Here is a 21,171-nt window from a genome sequence, read left to right as displayed (position 1 = left end):
CTAGTCCACATAGCCTCTTCTCTGCTGTGTGGCTGACTCTTACACCTAGAGTATATCTTTGTGTTGAAAAATTGCATGTTACTTTGAAAGCAGGGAGCTAATCTGGACAGTTTAGACAGATTTGAACATTAAAACTCTCCTTAGAAGGTTTTTACTTTGCCAATATAAATACAACCAAGGTATCGTCACAACTGGATATAAGCAATAGGTGCAGATTTAAAGCATTCATTTTCATGATGGAATGCCCAGTTTGTTACGGAATGTTACACTCAACACAGACACTGCAGCTTATCGGTGTGAGAGTCTTACATGGTTTATTGGAAGTGTTAATCTCATATTGTTCCTCTGTTCTTTGATTAATTTATTCACTCAACAATTGTTGGTCATTTCCTCCCAGGCTACAGTGTTTACAATAGCCCTCATAATTGCCAAAGGCTGCCAGCTAATTTGCTTTTGATTTTTACCACCTCTTTCCTTGGTGTGCTCCCCTACCTCAGGCAGCTATAAGATTAGCAGTTTAACATCCAGGGTGATAATTTTTCTTGGCGCTTTTGCTGTACGTCACATGCTTTTAACACCCACCCTGTTTATGAGAACATTATATAATAGGCAGAGAAGAGACTACAGTGGAGTTAACAGATTGGCAAGCACCATCCAATTTGAGGAAAATAAAAAGCATAGCCTCGAACGCTATGCAGTATGGCCCACTGCTGCTGCCTGCCCAGGAGGGTGACCTAACACGTACTTCCCTCCACTAGCTGATCTGTCATTGAAAAACATATATTAGCTATATTATTCTTACTTGAAAGGATGTGTATGTCTCTTAAATGGAAAAAAAAAAACCCAAAAGACAGGGAAATGAACAGTGATATAACTAACCAGCATTATACAAGCTGTGCTTATGTTAGAAGACATCAGAGTAGATGATATTACTGAGAGAAAATGTGTAAAGAAAAATAGAGAGAGGGCCCTAAGACAGAACCCTGAGGGAAAACATTTAAGGGCTCAGTATAGAAAGGAGAACCAAAAAAGAACAACAACAAGGAGTGGCCTGAGAGGTAGGAGGAAAGCAAGGACGCTGCCGTATTGGAAATCCAGAGAAAGAAAGGTCAGCCATGCCCAATGCTGCAGACATTAACATATGCTGAACCCCCTGCCCCCAATTAAGAAGCCAAAAGACATTTTTAGAAAGTATATCTTACCACTAAATTGTTTTATGAAAATGTTATTGTTAGGTGATTCTAGAAACGTTGGACTGCTGAAACATGTTAATCCTCCCCCACAGCATGCTCCTTTGGAATCAGGCTTCCAGCAGCCTTGAGCATTTAAAATGCTGCCCTGGACCTACAAATAGGTGAAAATCCTCCCATAAGCGGTGAGGAAAATAGTTCTTACTGAACATTAGGTGATGGTTTCTTTTGCAAGGCAAGAAACCATCCTCAAGCCTCAACTCAAACAGCTGTGCATTAACTCTGCTGGCAGGTAATGCATCTGTGCAGTCAGAAGTTCTTCACTGAGCCTCTGGGTGTGCCTTGCAGGCATTCGACAGGCTTGGTGGTAGTGAACACACACACAGCGTCAGGGAGCCTAAACCTATAGCAACAAAAGCAACAGCAGAGGGAGCTGGTGAAAGAGCTAGAAAACAGTGTCAGGCTATGTAGTGCAGCATCACCCAGCTTGTTGTTCTCTTGAGGGTATCATATGATTATGTGACAGATTTCATATTCTATAAATTATTAAATTTAATAATTACCCTCTGACGTTGCAAGTTTTAATTCTATTCCGGTTTCAGTCTGTAACTAATTTTTTGAATTGTACTAAAAGAGTTTATTCGTGTTAATAATGATTAATCCTTATAATTATAACCTTATAATCCTTAGAATTATAACCATAATATGGGCTAAGCACTCTTCACTAATGTAATATTTAATCTTCACAAAAGTAACACCGGGCAGGCATTATTGTTTCTGTTTTGAAGATGAATATGAGGTCTTAATTATTTGCGTAAGTCCACACAACAAAAAGTAATGAAGGCATGAAGGCTTGTTTGTCTGACACAAAAGCCATGTCCTTTCTATTATACAACCTTGGTTCAAGGAACTGGCATTGATGTTCAGTACTTCTTCCCCTCAAGTCACTCAGAGTCAGTGATTATATTAAATGTGTTTGTTTCTCTTAGTGTAGTGATGAGGTTAGTAATTGAATTCACCTTGTCTAGAAAAAGTAGACATGGCATATATCAGAGAAAATTCAGCTAGAGGAAAATCTTCAGAAAGATTCAGCTGCTAAGTTGATCTTCTAAAGAAAAAGTAAGTGATTGGGATGAATAGGAAAGGACTCTTTCAAAAATAATAGGACCCAGGAAGAGAAATTCCTTAAAACTTAAACTAATCCCTTCTAAGTGGCCCTGGTAGCTTATTGAATATTTGCCTCTACTAAAGCTTCTTATTCAACAGGTGTTCTAGGGAGAATTTTCTAGCAGGAAGCCCCCAGTCTCTCTTGGAGTTGGCAGCTACATAGAATTCCCTGTAGGACTTGGGGTCACCTGTAAGGATACAGACACAGGCAGGTTTGCCTCCTCACCTGAACTGAAAAATACCTCTGTCTTATACTGAGAAAGAATCCAGAATCACAAAGAATATTAAAAGCTTAGACTATTGCTAGCTGATGTAATGATGACAGAACTTCTTTAGAAGAATACTTTATAAAGGTCCTTAGGAATGTATGCCCTTCTCAACTCTTCACTGAGTTAAGCTAGAAGTTGAAAATTTAGTTTTCATATAAAAATGAGAAAGGACAGTGCTGTTCATTGTCATCAATGTCTGGCTGCTGTTTAAACAAATTTGCAGAAGAGTATGCAGCCACGATGTGGTGTTGTATGTATGTTGGTGTGTACGCTGTACGGCTTACTGAGATTCCTGGTCTTGACTGTCAATCTTTGTGTGTACTTTCGAGCATACGCTCAGAGCCAGGGCCAGTGTTTTATATAAAACTTGCAGATTCACCAGTTCTTGTCATATTGTCTAACACGTTTATATTAGATTCTGAAAAAAATATTTGTTGAATGGCTTGTTGCTGTCTTTTCACAGTGATCCCAAATACATTCCAATAAAAAGTTAACTAATTTCTTTTGGTAAATATAAAATGACACTAAATCTCTAATCTGTGTGGCTAGTTGGTGAGTTGATATTTGTAAGGAAATGGAAATGCATAACTCGTTTTAAGGTTATAGAGTTAAATTTAGAGCCTGGAATACTCAAGATAATTATATTCTTGTCATCCAACAGCCACCCAAGCCACACCTGGCTTATTTTGTTGTTATTTTTGAGGCTGTTTACTAAAATTGGTTTTAAAATGATAATCCCAAGCATAACACATTTAAAGTTATTTGGTACTTGGGGGCAATGATATTCTCATAAACTAAGGAAAGTTCCTTGAAAGCGTGTGAATGGGGAGCAAAAATTCTGGTATCACAATTAATATTCTTTATGTGAATTGTTTTCAATACAGATTTCTTCAAACACTTCGCAGTTGGGTGGTGCTGAACCTGTAAAACGCTGTGGAAAGTCTGCACTCTTTCAACTGGCAGAGGCAAGTTTCTAAGGATACGTTGAGATAAGATATCCAGTGGTTGAAGTCACAAAAACGTTAATCGTAACAGTGCTCCCTAAACTGTACCATTTCACCTGTGACCATAAAGTGTGTTGTATCTAATTTTCAACAATGAGAGGGTTAACCTTTAATTTAAGGAAAGTGGACTTTTGCTACTAAAAGTCATTAAGCATTGAAAAAGGTTACCCAGGGAAACTGCAGGATCTTTTTCACAAGTAGTATTTTAAAATAAGGTCAGTTTTTCTCTCTCTCAGATTGGTTAAGTAAGTCTATCCTAAACCCACGAAAATGGCCCAAGCCATCTTCTTCTTCTCTGATTCCCTTATAATATCTGTAAGTCCCTAGAAGGCACTGCTTTTAAACCAGGTGGTTGATGTTTTCCTTTGGGGGTTGTTTTTAGTGAAGAACTCAAATAACGTGTTCTAAAGTCTGTTTTATAGCATGTTTGTTGTACATTTCATGTGACATAGGTATAAAATGCTACTATTCCTTTGGCAAAGTGAAAAGGTGCTTTTGTAAAGCCTGTGAAGGACAGAGCCCTCACTTGGTTGGGGACAGGTGGGGAGGAAGATGCTGGAAATGGTTGTTGTTGGGGTGGGCAGGAACAGGGCTTTCTCCAGCAAGCTGTGACCTGTGCCTTCAGGGAACAGGTGGGAGAAATGTCTTTAGCACCAGGACACTATTGTAGCATTATCTCTTTTGGTGAGACAAATTAGGAGGTGCAAAATGAGTGACCCAAAATGTCTGTATTAAACTTTCTCTTCTTTCTTTTTTCTGGCTTCCTTACAATGAATTCCTTCCGTGGATGTGTTTGTTCGTTTGTTTGTTTTTTGAGCGATATGGTTCTTTTATAAATTTTTGGAGTTTATCGAACTTAATGGGACAACCTGTCATTTTCTAAATTTTATGGTAGCTTGTATCATAAAAATTTAGGAGTTTAAAATATTTATTTATTTATTTATTATTTATTGGCTGCATTGGGTCTTCGTTGCTGCGCATGGGCTTTCTCTAGTTGCGAAGAGCAGGGGCTACTCTTTGTTGTGTTGCACGGGCTTCTTAATGTGGTGCCTTCTCTTGTTGTGGAGCACAGGCTCTAGGCATGTGGGCTTCAGTAGTTGCCGCTCGTGGGCTCAGTAGTTGTGGCACTGGGGTGTAGTTGCTCTGTGGCATGTGGGATCTTCCCTGAACCCATGTCCCCTGCATTGGTAGGCAGATTCTTAACCACTGCACCACCAGGGAAGCCCATTAAATATTTTTATTTTCTTTTTAAATATTTCATTTTATTTTTTTGGCTGCACCATGTGGTGTGCGGCTTGCAGGATCTTAGTTTCCTGACCAGGGATCGAACGCAGGCCCTGGCAGTGACAGCGCTGAGTCCTAACCACTGGACCGCCAGGGAATTCCCCCTAAATATCTTTAAATTAAGCTTTTAAAGTCCAGCCAGATCCAAATTAGAAATATAAAAATACAGAAAGGCCTGAAACAGTGAAGTGTATAAACAGTGGGATGAACTAACCCACTTTTGTCTGACATGAAGCTGACATGCTTCTTGTATAAGAGAAATTCAGACTCAAATAGAGGGCTACAAATGACTAGAAAACTTAGGAATACCACAGGGAATAGTTTTTGAAAGAACTGGATAAGTCAGTATCAAAGTGGTATTTCTGATTGAACTAAAGTGGTAAAGATCTGACAGTGAGTGTGCCTTTAGAGTTAGGGTTGTAAACATGTCTTAGTGAACAGGGAGACTGTGAGGTCATAACTTTGTCTAGTATCTTTAAGACTATAGATTTTCAATATAATTTACTTGAAAGAAGTGATTATTTTTCTTAAATAATACAAATATATGGCCCTTTCTGCCTTTTGGGGGGGGCGGGGGTGGGGAGGTATGTACACATGTACAAACTTACGGTCTTTTAAATATTAAACAGCACTAGTTTATAGAACAAACTAGCTTTCAATATGAATATGTATTCATTAAATAGCTTTGTATTAGAAATGGATGGACCTTAGAGGTGCATTGCTGTGGGGGGTGCTAGAGCAGTGAATTTGTCTTCTCATTTTCTTTCTTTGGCATAACAGTCATTAAAAAAAAGGATTCCCCATTAAATCAGAGCTCATTAAAAAGAGCACTCTTCTAATTTGTAGGGATGCAGCCCAAATATGAAACAGATGCTATGGTTTAACAGATGTTTCAATGCTGGTATCATAATTTAAAGGGGTAAAATGACTGCAGTAAGCCTATTCCAATTATAGCAAATCAGCTTATACTCAGACTTAGTTTCTTATAACATCCGAGTAAAAATATATGCTTTTGATGAAACAGGGTTGCTAAAAAGTAATTTACCAAGAACGTCTTCTCACATCATTATTTGCACCACTTGAATATGATGCCATAATGCTAATAGTGTGTGTTTTGCAGTAACATCCTAAAGCCTTCCCAGTTTATAATTAAACATCAATATGTGCACAATGGATTAATCAGCATCTCCAAAAATCACCAGTGGAAATATGCTTCCTCAGTTATTTTTTTATTCTTTGTGTATTTGGTGTTCATTTTTTCTTGAACAAAATGTAATATTTACTTATTTCGGGTACCTCTTTAAATAAGTATGACAGGATATTGAGGAGGATTTTTCCTGTGGCCCAGAATTGTTGCTGTTGTCTGAAATCCTTAGGAACAGATTTAAATTTATACATTCCTAAAGGAAAGCCACCAACAAGCCACCTTCAGTTTGGGCCGGTTTCTTCTCTTGGGATTATATAGAGACAGCCTAATCCAGCTACCATCCCTTCTGCTACTCCAAGGGTTTCCCCTCTTGTCCCCACCCTAACCTCATGGGTGGAGCTGTCATGGGCTTGGCAGTCATCTGGAATATTGTGGCTTTTCTCCTCGCCCTGTGGAGGAAAGTGGGAAGTGCTTTCCCTTCTTCACCCCTGGCCTCTATCAAGCAGAGTGAAGACAGTTCTGGGAGAACCCTTGTTGAAGACCGGGGATGGAACTGCAAGAAGTGGGTTCTCGTGCTTTGGTGAGAAGCAGGCAGTGTTTTAGACGTTGATTTATTGCTGTGCCCTTCACCTCTCTGACCAGGCAGAAAGAGAACTGGAGGAAGTCAGCAGCAGGGAGAGACTTAGAAGAGCCTGCTGCACAATCTGTCTTGGCATTGCAAAAAGATGCATAAGTTTTCCAGGGGCCAAGTAAACAAGTATCAAGTAGTTCAGCTTGATCAGGCAAGAGGCCACGGAATGGTCATGAGGAGGGAGCAGGCCTGGGACCATCCCACCTCTCCCTTGAGGACACTCTGAGGAACTCCCACAAGCAGGAGTGATGTTCAGCTGGTTTGCACCAGGGCAGCTGTCCCAGTACTAAAACAAAATACTTCCTATTTTGGTAAAAAGAAAAGGCACCCCCTGAGTACCTTTGCAGCAACTCTGTCAGCATCCCAGGGCTCCCCTATCCTTCTAGCAACTGGAGGGCACCGCTAGGGGCCTGTAACACCCTGTTCTAGCCCCGAGACCACATCCCTTCCGATTGCTTAGCACCCCAGCCTATTAAATATTTTGCATATCGTTTCTGTCCTTGGCATCTCTGTCAAGGTCGTTCAGTCTTATGTGGAGTTAGCAGGAACAGACGAAAACATAACCATGGGCAGTTGGCTTTACCTCCACCATTCCTTCTTCTGTCCTCTCAACCAGAGGCTTTATGTCTTGTGAAGGATGGGCCAGGAACCAGCACCAGGACTAACCACTCACCCTTCCCAGCTCCATTCCTCTGGGTGGACATGGGAGAAGGAGTGAATGAGGAGCCCTCTCAAAGACAGGTGTTGTTGCTTGCAAGAAACTCTTCTCTTGGAGAGAAGCAAGAAATATTTTATGCATATATTTACTGCTGTGCCCTACACCCACTTCAGCAGGCAAAAAGAAAATTGGAGGAGGCTGGCTGCACTCTCGATTTCGGCATTGTGAGGACCCCTCCCCATTTCCCAGCATCCCGGAGCCAGGAGATGCCCTAGTGGAAGGCTCTGCTTCAGGCATTTGATTGACATTTTAAATTGGGTAGATTTTTAATAGATGAAGGTGACCTGAAAATTCTGGGATCTATTCCAGGTATTTTTCAGGAATCTACTCCAGCTAGGAAGGGAGATTTGGCATTGTGCTGCTGAGGTCAGGGAATTGTGAAAAATACAGTCGTTTATGTTTGAACCTCCATGAGGTTCATACTGTTCAGTTAATCAGTTAATTGGTGCAGGTACTATAATGTATTGTGTTTCCTTTCCTTTTGAAATTAATTAGGTCAGATCACATAAAGAACAGCAAAGCATTCTGCTGGAGAGCATTGTGTATTATAGATGCTATAGTTGGAGGGCACACAGACATCTTTATCTGTACATTTTAGCAAAGGAAATTATACACTTAAAGCTCACTGTTACTAAAATTGCCTTGTACAACAAGTGGAGCAGTTTATTCATTTATTTTAACAAACAGTTTCTGAGAGGCTACTCTGTGCTGTTAACAGCAAGGTTGCTGAAGCTGCCTGCATGTGGAAGGACAGTGAGATAAGACTAAAAATAATACTATTTGTTTCGCTTCTAATTTTTTTATCTGCAAGTAAATTTTATTATCTAACGTAAGATAATAATGACCAATCTCTATTATCTACCGTGTGCTAGGCACTTTTCTGTGTACACATTGAATTCTCACACCTGTCCTTTGAGGTAGATACGATCATCATTCCTCTTTTACGCAGTAAGAAACAAAAGGACAGAGAGGTTTTGTGACTTCCCTAAGGTCACATGGACAGGGAATGTTGGAACCTCAGTAGAAACCCAGTCAGTCTCTCCCCAGCCTGGGCTCTTCAACTATGCTATTCTGTCATCTTGTTTTAGATGAATATAAAAGACTGTGCAAGTTACTTGTTATAGGAGTTTGCACATTATAGAAGGCTCTATGGAAGACAGCTTACTCCTACACATACGTGTGTGGCTGAATAAGATGACAGATTGTTCAAGACTGCTGTCAAAGAAATGGAGCTGATATTTCCTTTTTAAAAAGGATTCTACTTTTGAAACTGCCAAGATACATCTTCCACCCTGAAATAAGTGCCTGTTTGTGAATATATTCTAGAAGATACTGTGAGGACTATAGGAAATTGCAGTGTACGTCTCCTGTCCTCCAGGAACTTATTCTCCAGTTGCAAAGGGATAAAATATAAAAAGTTAAGGGATAAGAAATAATTTAATGGTGCAGGTAGTTTCACAAGAAAGTGTGCAGTGAAATGAGGAAGCTCAACTTGAGTGATACCCAAAGTGACTGTGTAAAACCAGGAAAGGAAGAAATTAATATTAGCTGTAGTGTTCTGGGCACCCAGCACAGGGCAGAGAGCCTGGAGAAAGATAGTTCTTGAAGAGGGGGTTGTTGAGGAACAGAGGTTGAAACTAGCAGCCTTTGGGCCACATCCAGCTTTAAGAGATGCTTTGTTTGGCCCACAGTTTGTTGACCTGCATTATATTTTACATTTGAATTAGTGGCTAATATTTTAAAATTACAGATTTCAAAGAAATGTGTACTTCTGACACCTCTTGAAAAAGTAGAGTGTCTGGAGACCCTGGACCAGGCTTTCTGCATGAGACCAGTTGGTCAGAGCTGCTACCCTCTTAGAGAGGTGTTTGCTGTACAGAATGTCACTGTCCTCTCCTTTCCCTACTGAGGCTCTTGAGTCCAGCAGTCATTGCCAGCATCCATTTACACTTGTCCACCGCCTCCCCCCTTATACCCAACCAGCCGTAACAGTGGAGATTGTGATTTATGTGTAATTAAGTGGAGAGATGGGGGAGATACAGCAAAGAGATGAAGGCAGGCAAACATGACATAGGTAGATGACAACAAGTAAATCAGCTGGACAGGAGGGGAGGGCTGTGGTAGGAGATTTATGGAAGGTGAAGATAGAGTGTAGCTACAAGTTAGAATTGGGAGGGTGTTGAGTGTGAAGCAGAGAAATTTGTACGTGAAAATAATGAAGGGCGGTTTAAGAACTGGAGCAGAGGTATGCAGTGGCGAGAGCAGTGCTTGGAGAGACGTACTTGGCAGCTGTGTAGCGCAGAGTGGAAAACCTCTGTGGACATCCAAGTGTGGGAAGACGGGAACCAGCATTTGGGGAGCTGGCAGTGGGCGTGGGAGGCTGCAGGGGTGCAGTTGGGTTTGACGATTGAGTAGCTATGAGAGGTAAAGCACAGGGGAGTCAGAGACGACTGCAGCCCTGAGCCTGAGTGTGTGGGAGAAGAAGGGCTTCCAGGAGTTTACCCTGATCTTGCACCCGACCGCAGGAAACCTGGGTGTTTGTAAACCGAGAGGGGACCCCACAAGTAGAAAAGCAGAGATGAAAGATGCTGAGGGGGAAGGGATAACGAAAGAAATCCAATACTGGAAGGGTCAGCACGAGGGATTGCCAGCTGGGTTGAGTTTGGAGTTGAGTTTGGAGAGCAGAGACCCAGGTTCCTCTGAGCACAGAGGAAAGAAAGGTAAAAAACGGTCACCACAGGGTTGCTGGATTTGTCTGTGTTGTACTTTTCTTCTTTATCTCAGTTTGTGAAACTGATAATCTGTTATGGTGAAGCTGAAGAAGGAGAATGCTGGGTCTCTCCAGATATACTCTTCATATGTATAAAAAGCAAGATTGTGGATATGGTGGGTCCAGGGGAATTGGAAAAGTTGTCATTAACCCAATTTATTAAAAGAGGATGGCGACATTTTCAGAGGTCTCAACACCCTAGTTTTTCTTGCATTCTAACTTGTAAAAACCACATACAATGAAAATCAAATGGATAGATAAAGATGAATTTATTCTAGTATCTATAAGAATTAAATCTTGTGGGAAATTGTGGCTCACTTTAAGAAAAGATGAGCTATGGACTTCCTAGGTGGTGCAGTGGTTAAGGATCCGCCTGCCAATGCAGGGGACATAGGTTTAAGCCCTGCTCTGGGAAGATTTCACATGCCGCGGAGCAACTAAGCCTGTGTGCCACAACTATTGAGCCTATGCTCTAGAGCCCGTGAGTCACAACTATTGAGCCCATGTGCCACAACTTTTGAAGCCCACGCACCTAGAGCCCATGCTCCATAACACTAGAAGCCACTACAATGAGGAGCCGCGCACCACAATGAAGAGTACCCCCACTCACATCAAGTAGAGAAAGCCCGTGTGCAGCAACGAAGACCCAACGCAGCCAATAAATTAAATAAATAAATAAATAAATAAATATATTTAAAAAGGCAATTAAAAAAAGATGTTATGTTAAAATTACAGAAATTATATACTATATTAAAAAAGTAGGAAATCCCCCGACCATTTCCAGTTATAGGTGGTATGTGATTGAGGTATGATTCCATTTGTGTTGTGTCCTCATCTCATTGATGTGCATTATCCCTTCATCCTATTATAACCCCCTGAAGCCCAGAACCTCAACGTGTAGTTCCCAAATTCTCAGCTCCACCTACACTCGCATTGTAAAACTGAATTCTAACACTTACATTTGAGGGGACCTTTTATTTGAAGTGGTGTGTTTCTTTCCTTTTTGTGCAGAGTTGCAAGTCATCTTCAGAAAACTCCTATTCTAAAACTTTTCGTTTTATTTCCAACTTATTTTTGTCGCAAGTGAAATAGAGGAATGAACCTCATGATAACACCTTTGGAGGAGACTTCAGTAAATGGCCTTTTGGAGCAAAGGCCACCCCTACCCCATCTAGTGTCTTCAGAAATAGTTTCTGAAGAAATAGTGAATAAACATTTAAACCACCATTTCACCTGGCCCAATTGTTTCAGCAAACTAAATAGTAAGCTACTTAATATGTACAGATTTTAGTGTTGAGAGATGCTTCAGCTTTTATAATAAAGAAAATTGAATTTTCTTAGTAGTGGTGCTATTCTTTATTGTCTGAAACCATCAGCCAGTATCTTTTTTTTTTTTTTTGGAGAAACAACTGAGTTTGATAAAGAGATCAACATAGCTGAACAGACACATTACAGCCTTATTTCCCAAGATTTCTCATACACACACAAAAGAAACCAAAAAACAAAACAAAACAGTTTTTCCAGAATGCGTTTAGTGGGAGAGTAGATCTTCTTTTGAAGCAATAAAAACATTATCTTTAGTGTCATCCCATTTTTGAAATAATTTTAAACCGGGTCACATTTTTAGCAGTCCATTAACTTTTTTTTTTCCATTTTATTTATTTATTATTTTTTTTGAGGTACACCAAGTTCAATCATCTGTTTTTATACACATATCCCCGTATTCCCTCCCTCCCTCGACTCCCCCCCACCCTCCCAGTCCCAGTCCTCTAAGGCATCTTCCATCCTCGAGTTGAACTCCCTTTGTTACACAGCAGCTTCCCACTGGCTATCTGTTTTACAGTTGGTAGTATATATATGTCTATGCTGCTCTCTCACTTCGTCTCAGCTTCCCCTTCACCCCCCGCCACCCCCAAACCTCGAGTTCTCCAGTCCATTCTCTGCATCTGCGTCCTTGTTCTTGTCTTGTCACTCAGTATCTTGTAATGGCAAAAACATTCTGGTTCTATTTAATCATGGGAGAAACGCACACCTTGGAAAAACATTGCTAAATGCCATCCTAGGGTTGTGTCTACACTGTTTTGGCATATCATAAGCCTGTACAAAATGATTGTAAACATACCTTGGCTGCAAAACATTTGTTTTGTACTAAAAAGCAGAAATTTTGGAATGGAAACTTCTTAATTAGTGTTAGTGAGTCTGTTTTCACACTGCCTTGTTTTTAATGTAGCTGGCTCCTTTATAACACACAATGAAAGACAAAATATTATTGAGTGAAATAATATGGTACATTTTGGAACTACTTACCCATTTCTTTGTACCAGTTGAAGGCATCTTCTTCTGTGGTATTATTTCTTATCTGGTACACATGATTAATTTTTCTTCACTGGTCATTTCCCTCAGTCTTTTAAAGCAGGACACATTAAAGAAATGAATCAGTACCTTAACATTTGTAGAAAGGAATACATTTTAAAGTGTCTTTGATTTTAAGGAGATAAAAGCTTGATGCAGCACAGATTGACTATGTCTTTAAAGCGACTTCCCAATAACAAACCCTGAACCTAAGGTGTGGTCTTACCTGAACTGAAAATGACAGCCTCCCTGAACTCTGGAACACGAAAAATATTCCCTCCATTTTATCTCACCCCTTCAGTATCTTTATCAGTTTTTTTCTTCGCAGTCATTTTGGAGAGGATAGCTTTTTTATATGTCTGTCCAACATATACATCCAAAAGATCTGGGTTTCAACATGATGATTTTTGTTTTCCTTTTGGGAGTGAGTTACATTTCTTCTAGCACATCACTATCAGGCCAGCCTGACTACACGAAACAGTAAGAAGCCTCAGTGTGGTTTCAGTTGTCAGAGGTAAAATTAAAATATTGGGGATTAATTTTCACTGGTGCTGCTGGGAAGCATAACTGACGACAGTGTGATCACTGGTCTAGGCCAAGCAGCAGCATGCTCATAATTAGCATTGTTTTTTACAGACTCATAACTCTTCCCTGGTATTAATCAGAATGCATTTTAGATTCATCATTTACCTCAGAACTAATGAACCATTCAATTCAACACAATTATCTGTTGAATGCTTTCATTTTGAAAGGTACTAAGATATTCTTGGAGGAGAACACAAAGGTGAACAGGGTACGTTTTGTGCCCCCTGCCCCCGCCCTGAGTGACAGTTATTAGAAACAGAGTAGTACCTGAGGGAATAGACAGTGGATATCAAATATTTATGCCCAACCTTTGATTTAAAACATTAACATTTTAACTTCTTTGAACACAGCCATGAGAATTCCATCCAGAAGGTGTCCTGCAGATGATTTTCCATTCTCACTTTTAAAGAAGGTTATTGTTCAATTTAAAATAGTAATAGAAGAATAAATTGTCATTTACTAAGGCATGTTCTGTTTCAAGGCCTGATTAATAACCAACCCTCTACTAAGGGCAAGTTGGCTAATTAATAACAGACATTCATTCTGTGCTTCCCACATGCAGTTTTATTCACTTGAGTTAACACTGATTTATGTTCTTTTGTGTCCACTGTGTGCTTATCTCTGTGCACATCCATGCGTGTGTCCATCCATACATATGTGTGTGCTTTCCTAAGTCCCACTAAAGTGTTGCTATATGCACCCAAAAGTAGATGTGAGTAGATAATGCTTGTACCCCAAAGTAGAACTGAGTTTGATTGTACCTTTAAAAAAAAAAAAAAAGAGTTGCTTCTTGAAAGATAATTGATTTAAGATCTTTCTGAATCTAATTTTGTTGTACATGGTTTTCCCCGCAGATATAGAATCATTCAACCCTAGAGTGAATTGGAGCAAAGCAGTTAGTCTGCCAGGGCCATGATGTGCTATTAATGATACCAGTATGAATATTACTACTACTAATAATAGCCAGCATTTATCCTACATGGCATTAGGCCCCAAAGGGATGGTTGTCAAAATGCATTATTCTTGCTCTGTGCTAGACACTATTTTAAGTACTACACATGTGCACTTTGCTGAACCTCACAGTATTCCTAAGGCAAGTACTATATTAAACATCCACATTCTGTAGATTGGGAAATGCAGGCACAGAAAGGTTTAGAGAAAAGGAGCTAATTGGTGGCAGAGCCAGTCTGTTGTTATAGACAATCTGGCTCTAGAATCCTTGCCTTTTGAAACTGCCTCTCAATATAAAATTTGCTCACATCTTGGCGTGATGGCATCTTCTAAGAGTTAGTAAATCCATAGCTGTTCCTGGACTCCGTTTTATGTCATGTGAAAATATAGACTATTAATTCCTAGAAACTTCTGAAAATTATTTCTAATCGTGTTTGAACTCATAGAAAGAAGATGAAAACTGGGAATTATTGAAGTCTCCCCCCGCACAAAGTTATTGTCTAATGCTCTTCCCCAGAATCTCTGTGTCCTGTATGCTGGCTCATATCCCCGGTGTCTGCAGACTGCCTTTCCTGGGTTCCTGTGTCCCCTGACTTCCAGCTGAGTTCAGCCAGTGGGAGACACTGGCGGAAGATTAGGGGATGAGAGGAAGAGCGAGGCTGGGATGTTTAGGGAAGGGGTGAGGCGGGGTGGGGGTGATGCAAAGGCAGCGTCTCTTCCATGTAGCCAGCTCCCTCCAGATCGGCCCACCGTGGGTCTGCCTTCCACCAGGGACCTAGGCCCTGGGCTTTGTGATATTTCCTCCCCCATTTGTCCCTTTTGTGGCTTCCTGCTGTTATTAACCCTGGGTCACCTGACCACCTCCTGTTTGGGTATCCCAGTTCTTCATGACCTGTGTAATCAATTTATTCCCTGCATTAAATTCCCTCGGCTAGATATGCTTTCAGTTGTTTCTGTTTGTGTAGTTAGACCCTGACTGGTGCACAGGCCATCCTCGTTTTGTATTCTGTATGCTTATAAAATAGGCTGAGAGAATGCTGTTGACATGCTGTATCCACATCTCAGCAAAACTTCTGGCAGATAATCTTATGACGTCTTTGTAAACAAAATGGGGGGAATTTAGACTGGATTATTAAACATGCTTTGATTGCTGAAGTTTATTAATGTTCAAATCCACCTGATGAAAGAGTTCTAGAGGTTTGCCAGAAGGCTCTTGTCCTTGGCCATGTCCTACTCTATTACCAAAGATTTGGACGAAGACATAAAAAGCAACTTTGTCAAATGTGTCTATAACACAAATCTGGAAGGCAATTTAATTCCGATTTTGAAAGAATATACTCTGTGAGGAAAAATGGAAAATCTTGCATCTAGATATAAAAAAAGAAAAAAATAAAGATATAGAATGGGAGAGATCAAGCTTCCTAGCATAGTCTGTAGGTAATCCAGGATTTTAACTGACCACAAGCCCAATACAAGCCAGAAGTTTGACCTGTTTTCTAAAAACCTTGGGATATCGTATTTTAACGCATATATGTGGAATCCAGAAAAATGATATAGATGATCTTATTTGCAAAGCAGAAATAGAGACAGACATAGAGAACAAACATATGGATGCCACAGGGGAAGGGTGGGGGTGGGATGAATTGGGAGATGGGATTGACATATATACACCTCTTTGTATAAAATAGATAACTAATGAGAACCTGCTGTATAGCACAGGGAACTCTACCCAGTGGTGACCTAAATGTGAAGGAGATCCAAAAAAGAGGGGATATATGTACACATACAACTGATTCACTTTGCTCTACAGTAGAAACTAACACAGCATTGTAAAGCAACTACAATAAAAATTAATTTAAAAAATTAAAAATAAATTAAAAATAAGAACAGTAGGGCAAGTTCATCTTTGGTTCCCGTTAGATGTGTCCCCACCAACTGACAAATACTTCCACTTTTCATCTAGAGTATTACAGGAAGGCTGGGAACTTAACCTGAAGAAGATATTGCTAAATTGAAATGTCATTGTTTTCCAGCCCTTATAAGCTTTATGTCATTTGCAAGTTTTATTTACACATGTTAACTTTTGCCTCACAACCACCTGGTGGAGGGTATACTGTTACATTTCTCAGCCTTTATATCCTCATTTGGGTTCAAGTGTAAACTACTAGCTCACTGTGTGGCCTTAGGCAAGCAAGTATGGTGCTTGTACAGGAACCCAGCTTATTTCAGTAGAGTCCATTCTCACTTTAGGACAACCATACTGCATCTGGGTAAGAGGGACCCAACTTCCGAAAGGTTGGGAAGCCTTTACATACGATAAGCAGTTATTCCAGGGGAAGAGACTCATGGGAACATGAAGTCTTATCCTCTAGGATTTGAAAGTTTGTCACATGAGAGAAGGAATGAATTAATATAAGTGGCTTCAGGGAACAACCAGGACTGATAAGGTTATAAATTTTTCCTCAATATTTTAAAAATTTCAAACAGAATTGCCCTCTGGTATGGTCGCTGTCTTTGTGCAAAAAGTTGGATAACTCACTCTCAGGAATTTTGTAGTAAAATAAATTTCTACATTAGGAAGAATGTTAAATTAGATAACATTAGATAAGATAATTAGGTAAATCTAGAGTGACACCCAGTGCTGAGAGTCTGATTTGTGTTTGCTTGGGGTTTTGGTTAGTGAGATTTGTGATTTGTAGTTATTTGTTTTATTTTTATAGTTTTAAGTTCCAGCTATATAATTGTTTTCCTTGTAATTTAGAATTAACATGCTCTATGAAAAAACTTTTAAGAGCCTGAAACAGGAAATAAAGCATGACTAGTGCTCAGTGTAATTACCTTCCCAAAAAATATTATGCTGTTTCCCAGAATACATCCCCAGAGTGAATGTCTGCATTTGTTCCATTTCATTCTTAGCTGTAGAATCCTATCAGGGGTGATGAGGAGAATCGTTTTAAAATATATTGAAGCTGAGAATAGTTTGCAAAGCATTATTGAGTTTGCTAAGATGAACCTGTGCAAATGTAAACCGTTGGCATACCACTGTAAAGATCAGTGCCTGGGTGGCAGAGGTCCCTGAAGTGACTTATTAAAGTCCACCAGAGTGATAGTGGTTGAAAACTATAAAATTTACCTTGAGGATGCCTTTCTAGCCTTCTTCTAGCATAGTCTCTCTCCCCACATGGGATAGTTAGATTCATGAAGGGCTAGGATAATTGAGATAGGAAAACAAAAATTATTTCAAAATTGATACAAAAACAGCAAATCTCCCCTGAGAATAAAGCATGCAGGGAAGGTGAAATGTATCAGTGTTTCAGAATTAATTTAACATTTTGCTTTGATCTTTTTTTCTGGTTAAGTTTAATAAAGGGAAATTCTCAGTCTTCATAGCTACTTGCTGAGGTCTAAAAGTTAACTTAGATGATTTCTGAAAAAGACAGCTCTGCTGTGAATTCATGATATTTCACATCTTCCCTGTGAATGATCCTGAAGGACTGGGTGCTCTTGTCATGTTCATTTTTTAAAAACCTTGCACTGTTTGCCTCCCCCCCGCCCCTTCTCCAGTTTTCCCCAGAGTTAGTAATCCTAATTCTCACGGAAGGACTTGAGATACACTGAAAGTACTAAGGGAAAAACTGAGGTAAAATAGCATCTGATGTTTAATTCAATGTATTATCCATTTGAAAAATGAATTTTATAGACGTTAAGTCTCTGACAACTTGCTGTTCCATAAAATGGTGATTTTTCTTTTAAAACAGATCCGTTTCTTAGTCATGTACTTGATTTGCGGGACTCAGCAAGCCCTAATAGTCTTTTGCCTCTAAACTGACAGTGCAAAGTAGATAAAGTGAGTAATGGTTAAGAATTCCTGTGCTGCCATTGGCTCCACCAGCCTTGTCACTCATGATGAATTCCTCAGAGGGCCTGGGGGGCTGAGGTGGAGGCTGTCAGGACCACGTGGGACGGACCTTACTGATCTTTGGACCTCTCGTGTCCTCCACTGGGCCTGGCACTTGGGAGTCTTACAGGGAGTGTTTATGAGTGAAAACCCAGGCATTAAAAATGAATTTTACAATGAGCTGTAATTTCCTCTTTTAGAAAATAGCTTTAGATGGCAGTTTCAAAGTACCTAGAGTTGCTGGAGAGGACGATGACAAGTTTCTCCTTTAATGTGTCCCATATGTGAAATTTGGGGAGTTTAAAAACTCAACTGAATTGCTGCCAGATGTGTTGTGGTACTCAGAATTTTTCAGATTTTAGGGAAAATGATAGTGTATGTATCTTACAGTATGCCATTAATTCCCCTAATATATATTCAGATTCGTGGAGATGTGATAGCAAAAACATAAAGAGTCGCTTTAAGGGAGATAAATTAACACATTAAGCAGTTTCATAATAGTTCTGGTCAGAATTTGCAGCCAGGTAAGTTTGGATCAGATCAAGTTTGCCATCAAATGAGTTTAAAAAAAAAACAGCCACCCACCACTTATTTTTCAGAACTTTTGCGATCCTCAATCTGTTGGCATTTGTGGACCTGTAATGTTTTGTTCATTAATCAAAACCTTCTGTAGTTCTTTAATGAATCATCACTTCTAATTTCAAGCGGGTAGGTAGAAACTGTTGCCATTTCTCTCATTTCCCCTAGAAAAAAGAAAACGTAAATATGTGAATAGAGTTTGGGGATGATTTACTAAATACCGCCATACGTGCGTCATCTCAGGCCTCACAGGATCCTCTGAGACAACTATTATCATTTTTATGTTACAAATGCAACAGAGGAGTGAGGACTGAAATGACTCATTCTAGGTACATAGTTTAGCAAGTAGCCAAATTAAGGCTCAAACTCAGGTCTTTCAGCTCTAGATCCCATCCTCCTTTTATCAAATCTTGTTTTCATAGGAAAAGCTTCATCAGAGCTGGAAAATGAGAATTTGAGTATATGCTCCTCTAGAGTTAAATGAATGTATTATAAAGCCTTTTATTAATTTGAATAACTTACTAGTTTGGCAGAAGTGGACTTGTTATTGTAAAGTTTGAAGTTTGTTTTGATTACTTTTTAATAGGGTGTAATAAAAAAGTTTAAGCTAATTTCAAGTATAGAATAATATATTTTGGTTGTTCTTTTATGTTTGACTGTTTAGATGTGCCTGGCATCAGAGGGGGTAAAAATGGAAGAATCAAAGCTAATAAAAGCAAAAGAATCAGATGGCGGACGAATTAAAGAATTGGAGAAGGGAAAGGAAGAAAAAGAAATAAAAATGGAGAATACAGATGAAGCCAGGTTACAGAAAGAAGCAGAATTTGAAAAATCAGCTAAGGAAAATGTAAGAGATCCTAAGGAACTAAGAAATTTTGAGGAGCTGCGAATGGATAATATAATGGGCATAAAAATGGAAGCTCCCAAAGAAATTAAATTAGAGGAAGATCAAAAATGTAGTCACTTCCCTGATTTTTCTTACTCTGCCAGTAGCAAGATAATAATAAGCGATGTTCCCAGTAGAAAGGATCACATGTGCCATCCTCATGGAATTATGATCATTGAAGATCCCACTGCATTAAGCAAACCAGAAAAGCTAAAAAAGAAAAAGAAGAAAAACAAAATGGATCGACACGGAAATGATAAATCCACACCCAAGAAGACTTGCAAAAAGAGGCAGTCCTCGGAATCTGATATCGAGAGTGTCATGTACACCATCGAAGCTGTTGCAAAGGGAGACTGGGGCATCGAGAAGCTTGGAGAAACCCCTCGCAAGAAGGTCCGCACATCCTCAAGTGGCAAGGGAAGTATTTTGGATGCCAAGCCACCAAAGAAAAAAGTGAAATCAAGAGAGAAGAAAATGTCAAAGGAGAAATCCTCAGACACCACCAAAGAGTCAAGACCTCCAGATTTTATCAGTATTTCTGCCAGCAAGAACATTTCTGGTGAGGTGCCAGAGGGTATAAAAGCAGAACCATTGACCCCCACGGAGGATGCATTACCACCCAGCCTATCGGGACAGACCAAGCCTGAGGACAGTGACTGTCACAGAAAAATAGAGACTTGTGGCTCCCGGAAATCCGAGAGGTCTTGCAAAGGTGCTCTTTATAAAACCCTGGTGTCTGAGGGCATGCTCACCTCTCTGCGAGCTAATGTTGACAGAGGTAAGTGACTTCTCAAAATCTGAAAAGAACATGGAAACCTAGCAGAATTTCTCCTTTAGACATATTGAAAAGAACCACAATAAAGAACAATATAGTATCAAAATAATATTTTACATTTGTATGATTCTTTACAGTTTTTAGATTATATACATGTCATTTTACCTATGTGTTTTTAATACCATTGAGGAGAGTTTCTATTCGCTTTTTACATAGTTCTCAGAATATAAGCATTCAAAGTTACTCCAACCTTTTTTATCACTGGTGTCGGATGGCTGTTTTGAAGGATCAGTATTGCATATGTAGAGCTCTTAGGTCTGGTTTTTAAAACTGATGAAAGTAATTTTCTTAAGCAGATATGTCTGGCAGAATCTTGACCTGTAGACTCTAGAAGCAAATAACTTATCTAGCCTTCCCCACTAGGTAATCAAAACTATAATCAAAGTGAAGAGCTCTTTAAAACATAATAGTATGCAGAAACCAGTTAACGTATATACCTTTATTCCATAGTGTTTCATATAAATTCATCTATTTTAAAATACAGTATCTGGCTAGGAACTACCTCTTGCCAAGCTAAATTCCAACTATAAAGATTTGTGAAAATAGGTCTAACAAGTCCTGAATAAAGATCCTTGAGAGTACATAGTTCTCCAGGGATGTTATTCCAGTAAGTCGGGGAAATTAGAATTAGTAGTGTGTACCAGCAAAGGGCTCCCGCACCTCAAGCTGATTCTCTAATGGAAAAGCTAATAGTAGGTAGTCTGCCTCATAAGCCATGTAGCACCTGTTATGATGAGACTGGGGATCTCAGAGTCTGTAAGTTACTTTTTTTCATGTTCTGTTATTAAAGGTGGTCCATCAGGAATCACTGTGAGGAATCTGAAATAGCTACAGATAGCATCATGCAAATGATACCTAAGGGGTAAAGAGGTCATTTGTGGAGCAACTAAGATGATTTCCCTTCC

General features: G+C 39.6%; 1 protein-coding gene across 12 annotated transcripts in view; it reads left to right on the top strand.

Moving 5' to 3' along the window:
* The window catches only part of BBX (BBX high mobility group box domain containing), a 268,773-nt gene that overhangs the window by 218,321 nt on the left and 29,281 nt on the right, over positions 1 to 21,171 (top strand). For all 12 annotated transcript variants that reach the window (XM_057696544.1, XM_057696547.1, XM_057696549.1 and 9 more), the window contains 2 exons: positions 3,511 to 3,591; positions 19,210 to 20,209. In XM_057696544.1, coding sequence (XP_057552527.1) covers positions 3,511 to 3,591; positions 19,210 to 20,209 — 1,081 coding nt within the window. The remainder of the gene's footprint in view (positions 1 to 3,510; positions 3,592 to 19,209; positions 20,210 to 21,171) is intronic.

Source organism: Hippopotamus amphibius, chromosome 10, assembly GCF_030028045.1.
Source record: "Hippopotamus amphibius kiboko isolate mHipAmp2 chromosome 10, mHipAmp2.hap2, whole genome shotgun sequence".
Classification (NCBI taxonomy): domain Eukaryota; kingdom Metazoa; phylum Chordata; class Mammalia; order Artiodactyla; family Hippopotamidae; genus Hippopotamus; species Hippopotamus amphibius.
The sequence above is the reverse complement of the archived record's forward strand: the minus strand, read 5'-3'. Positions and strand labels throughout refer to the sequence as shown.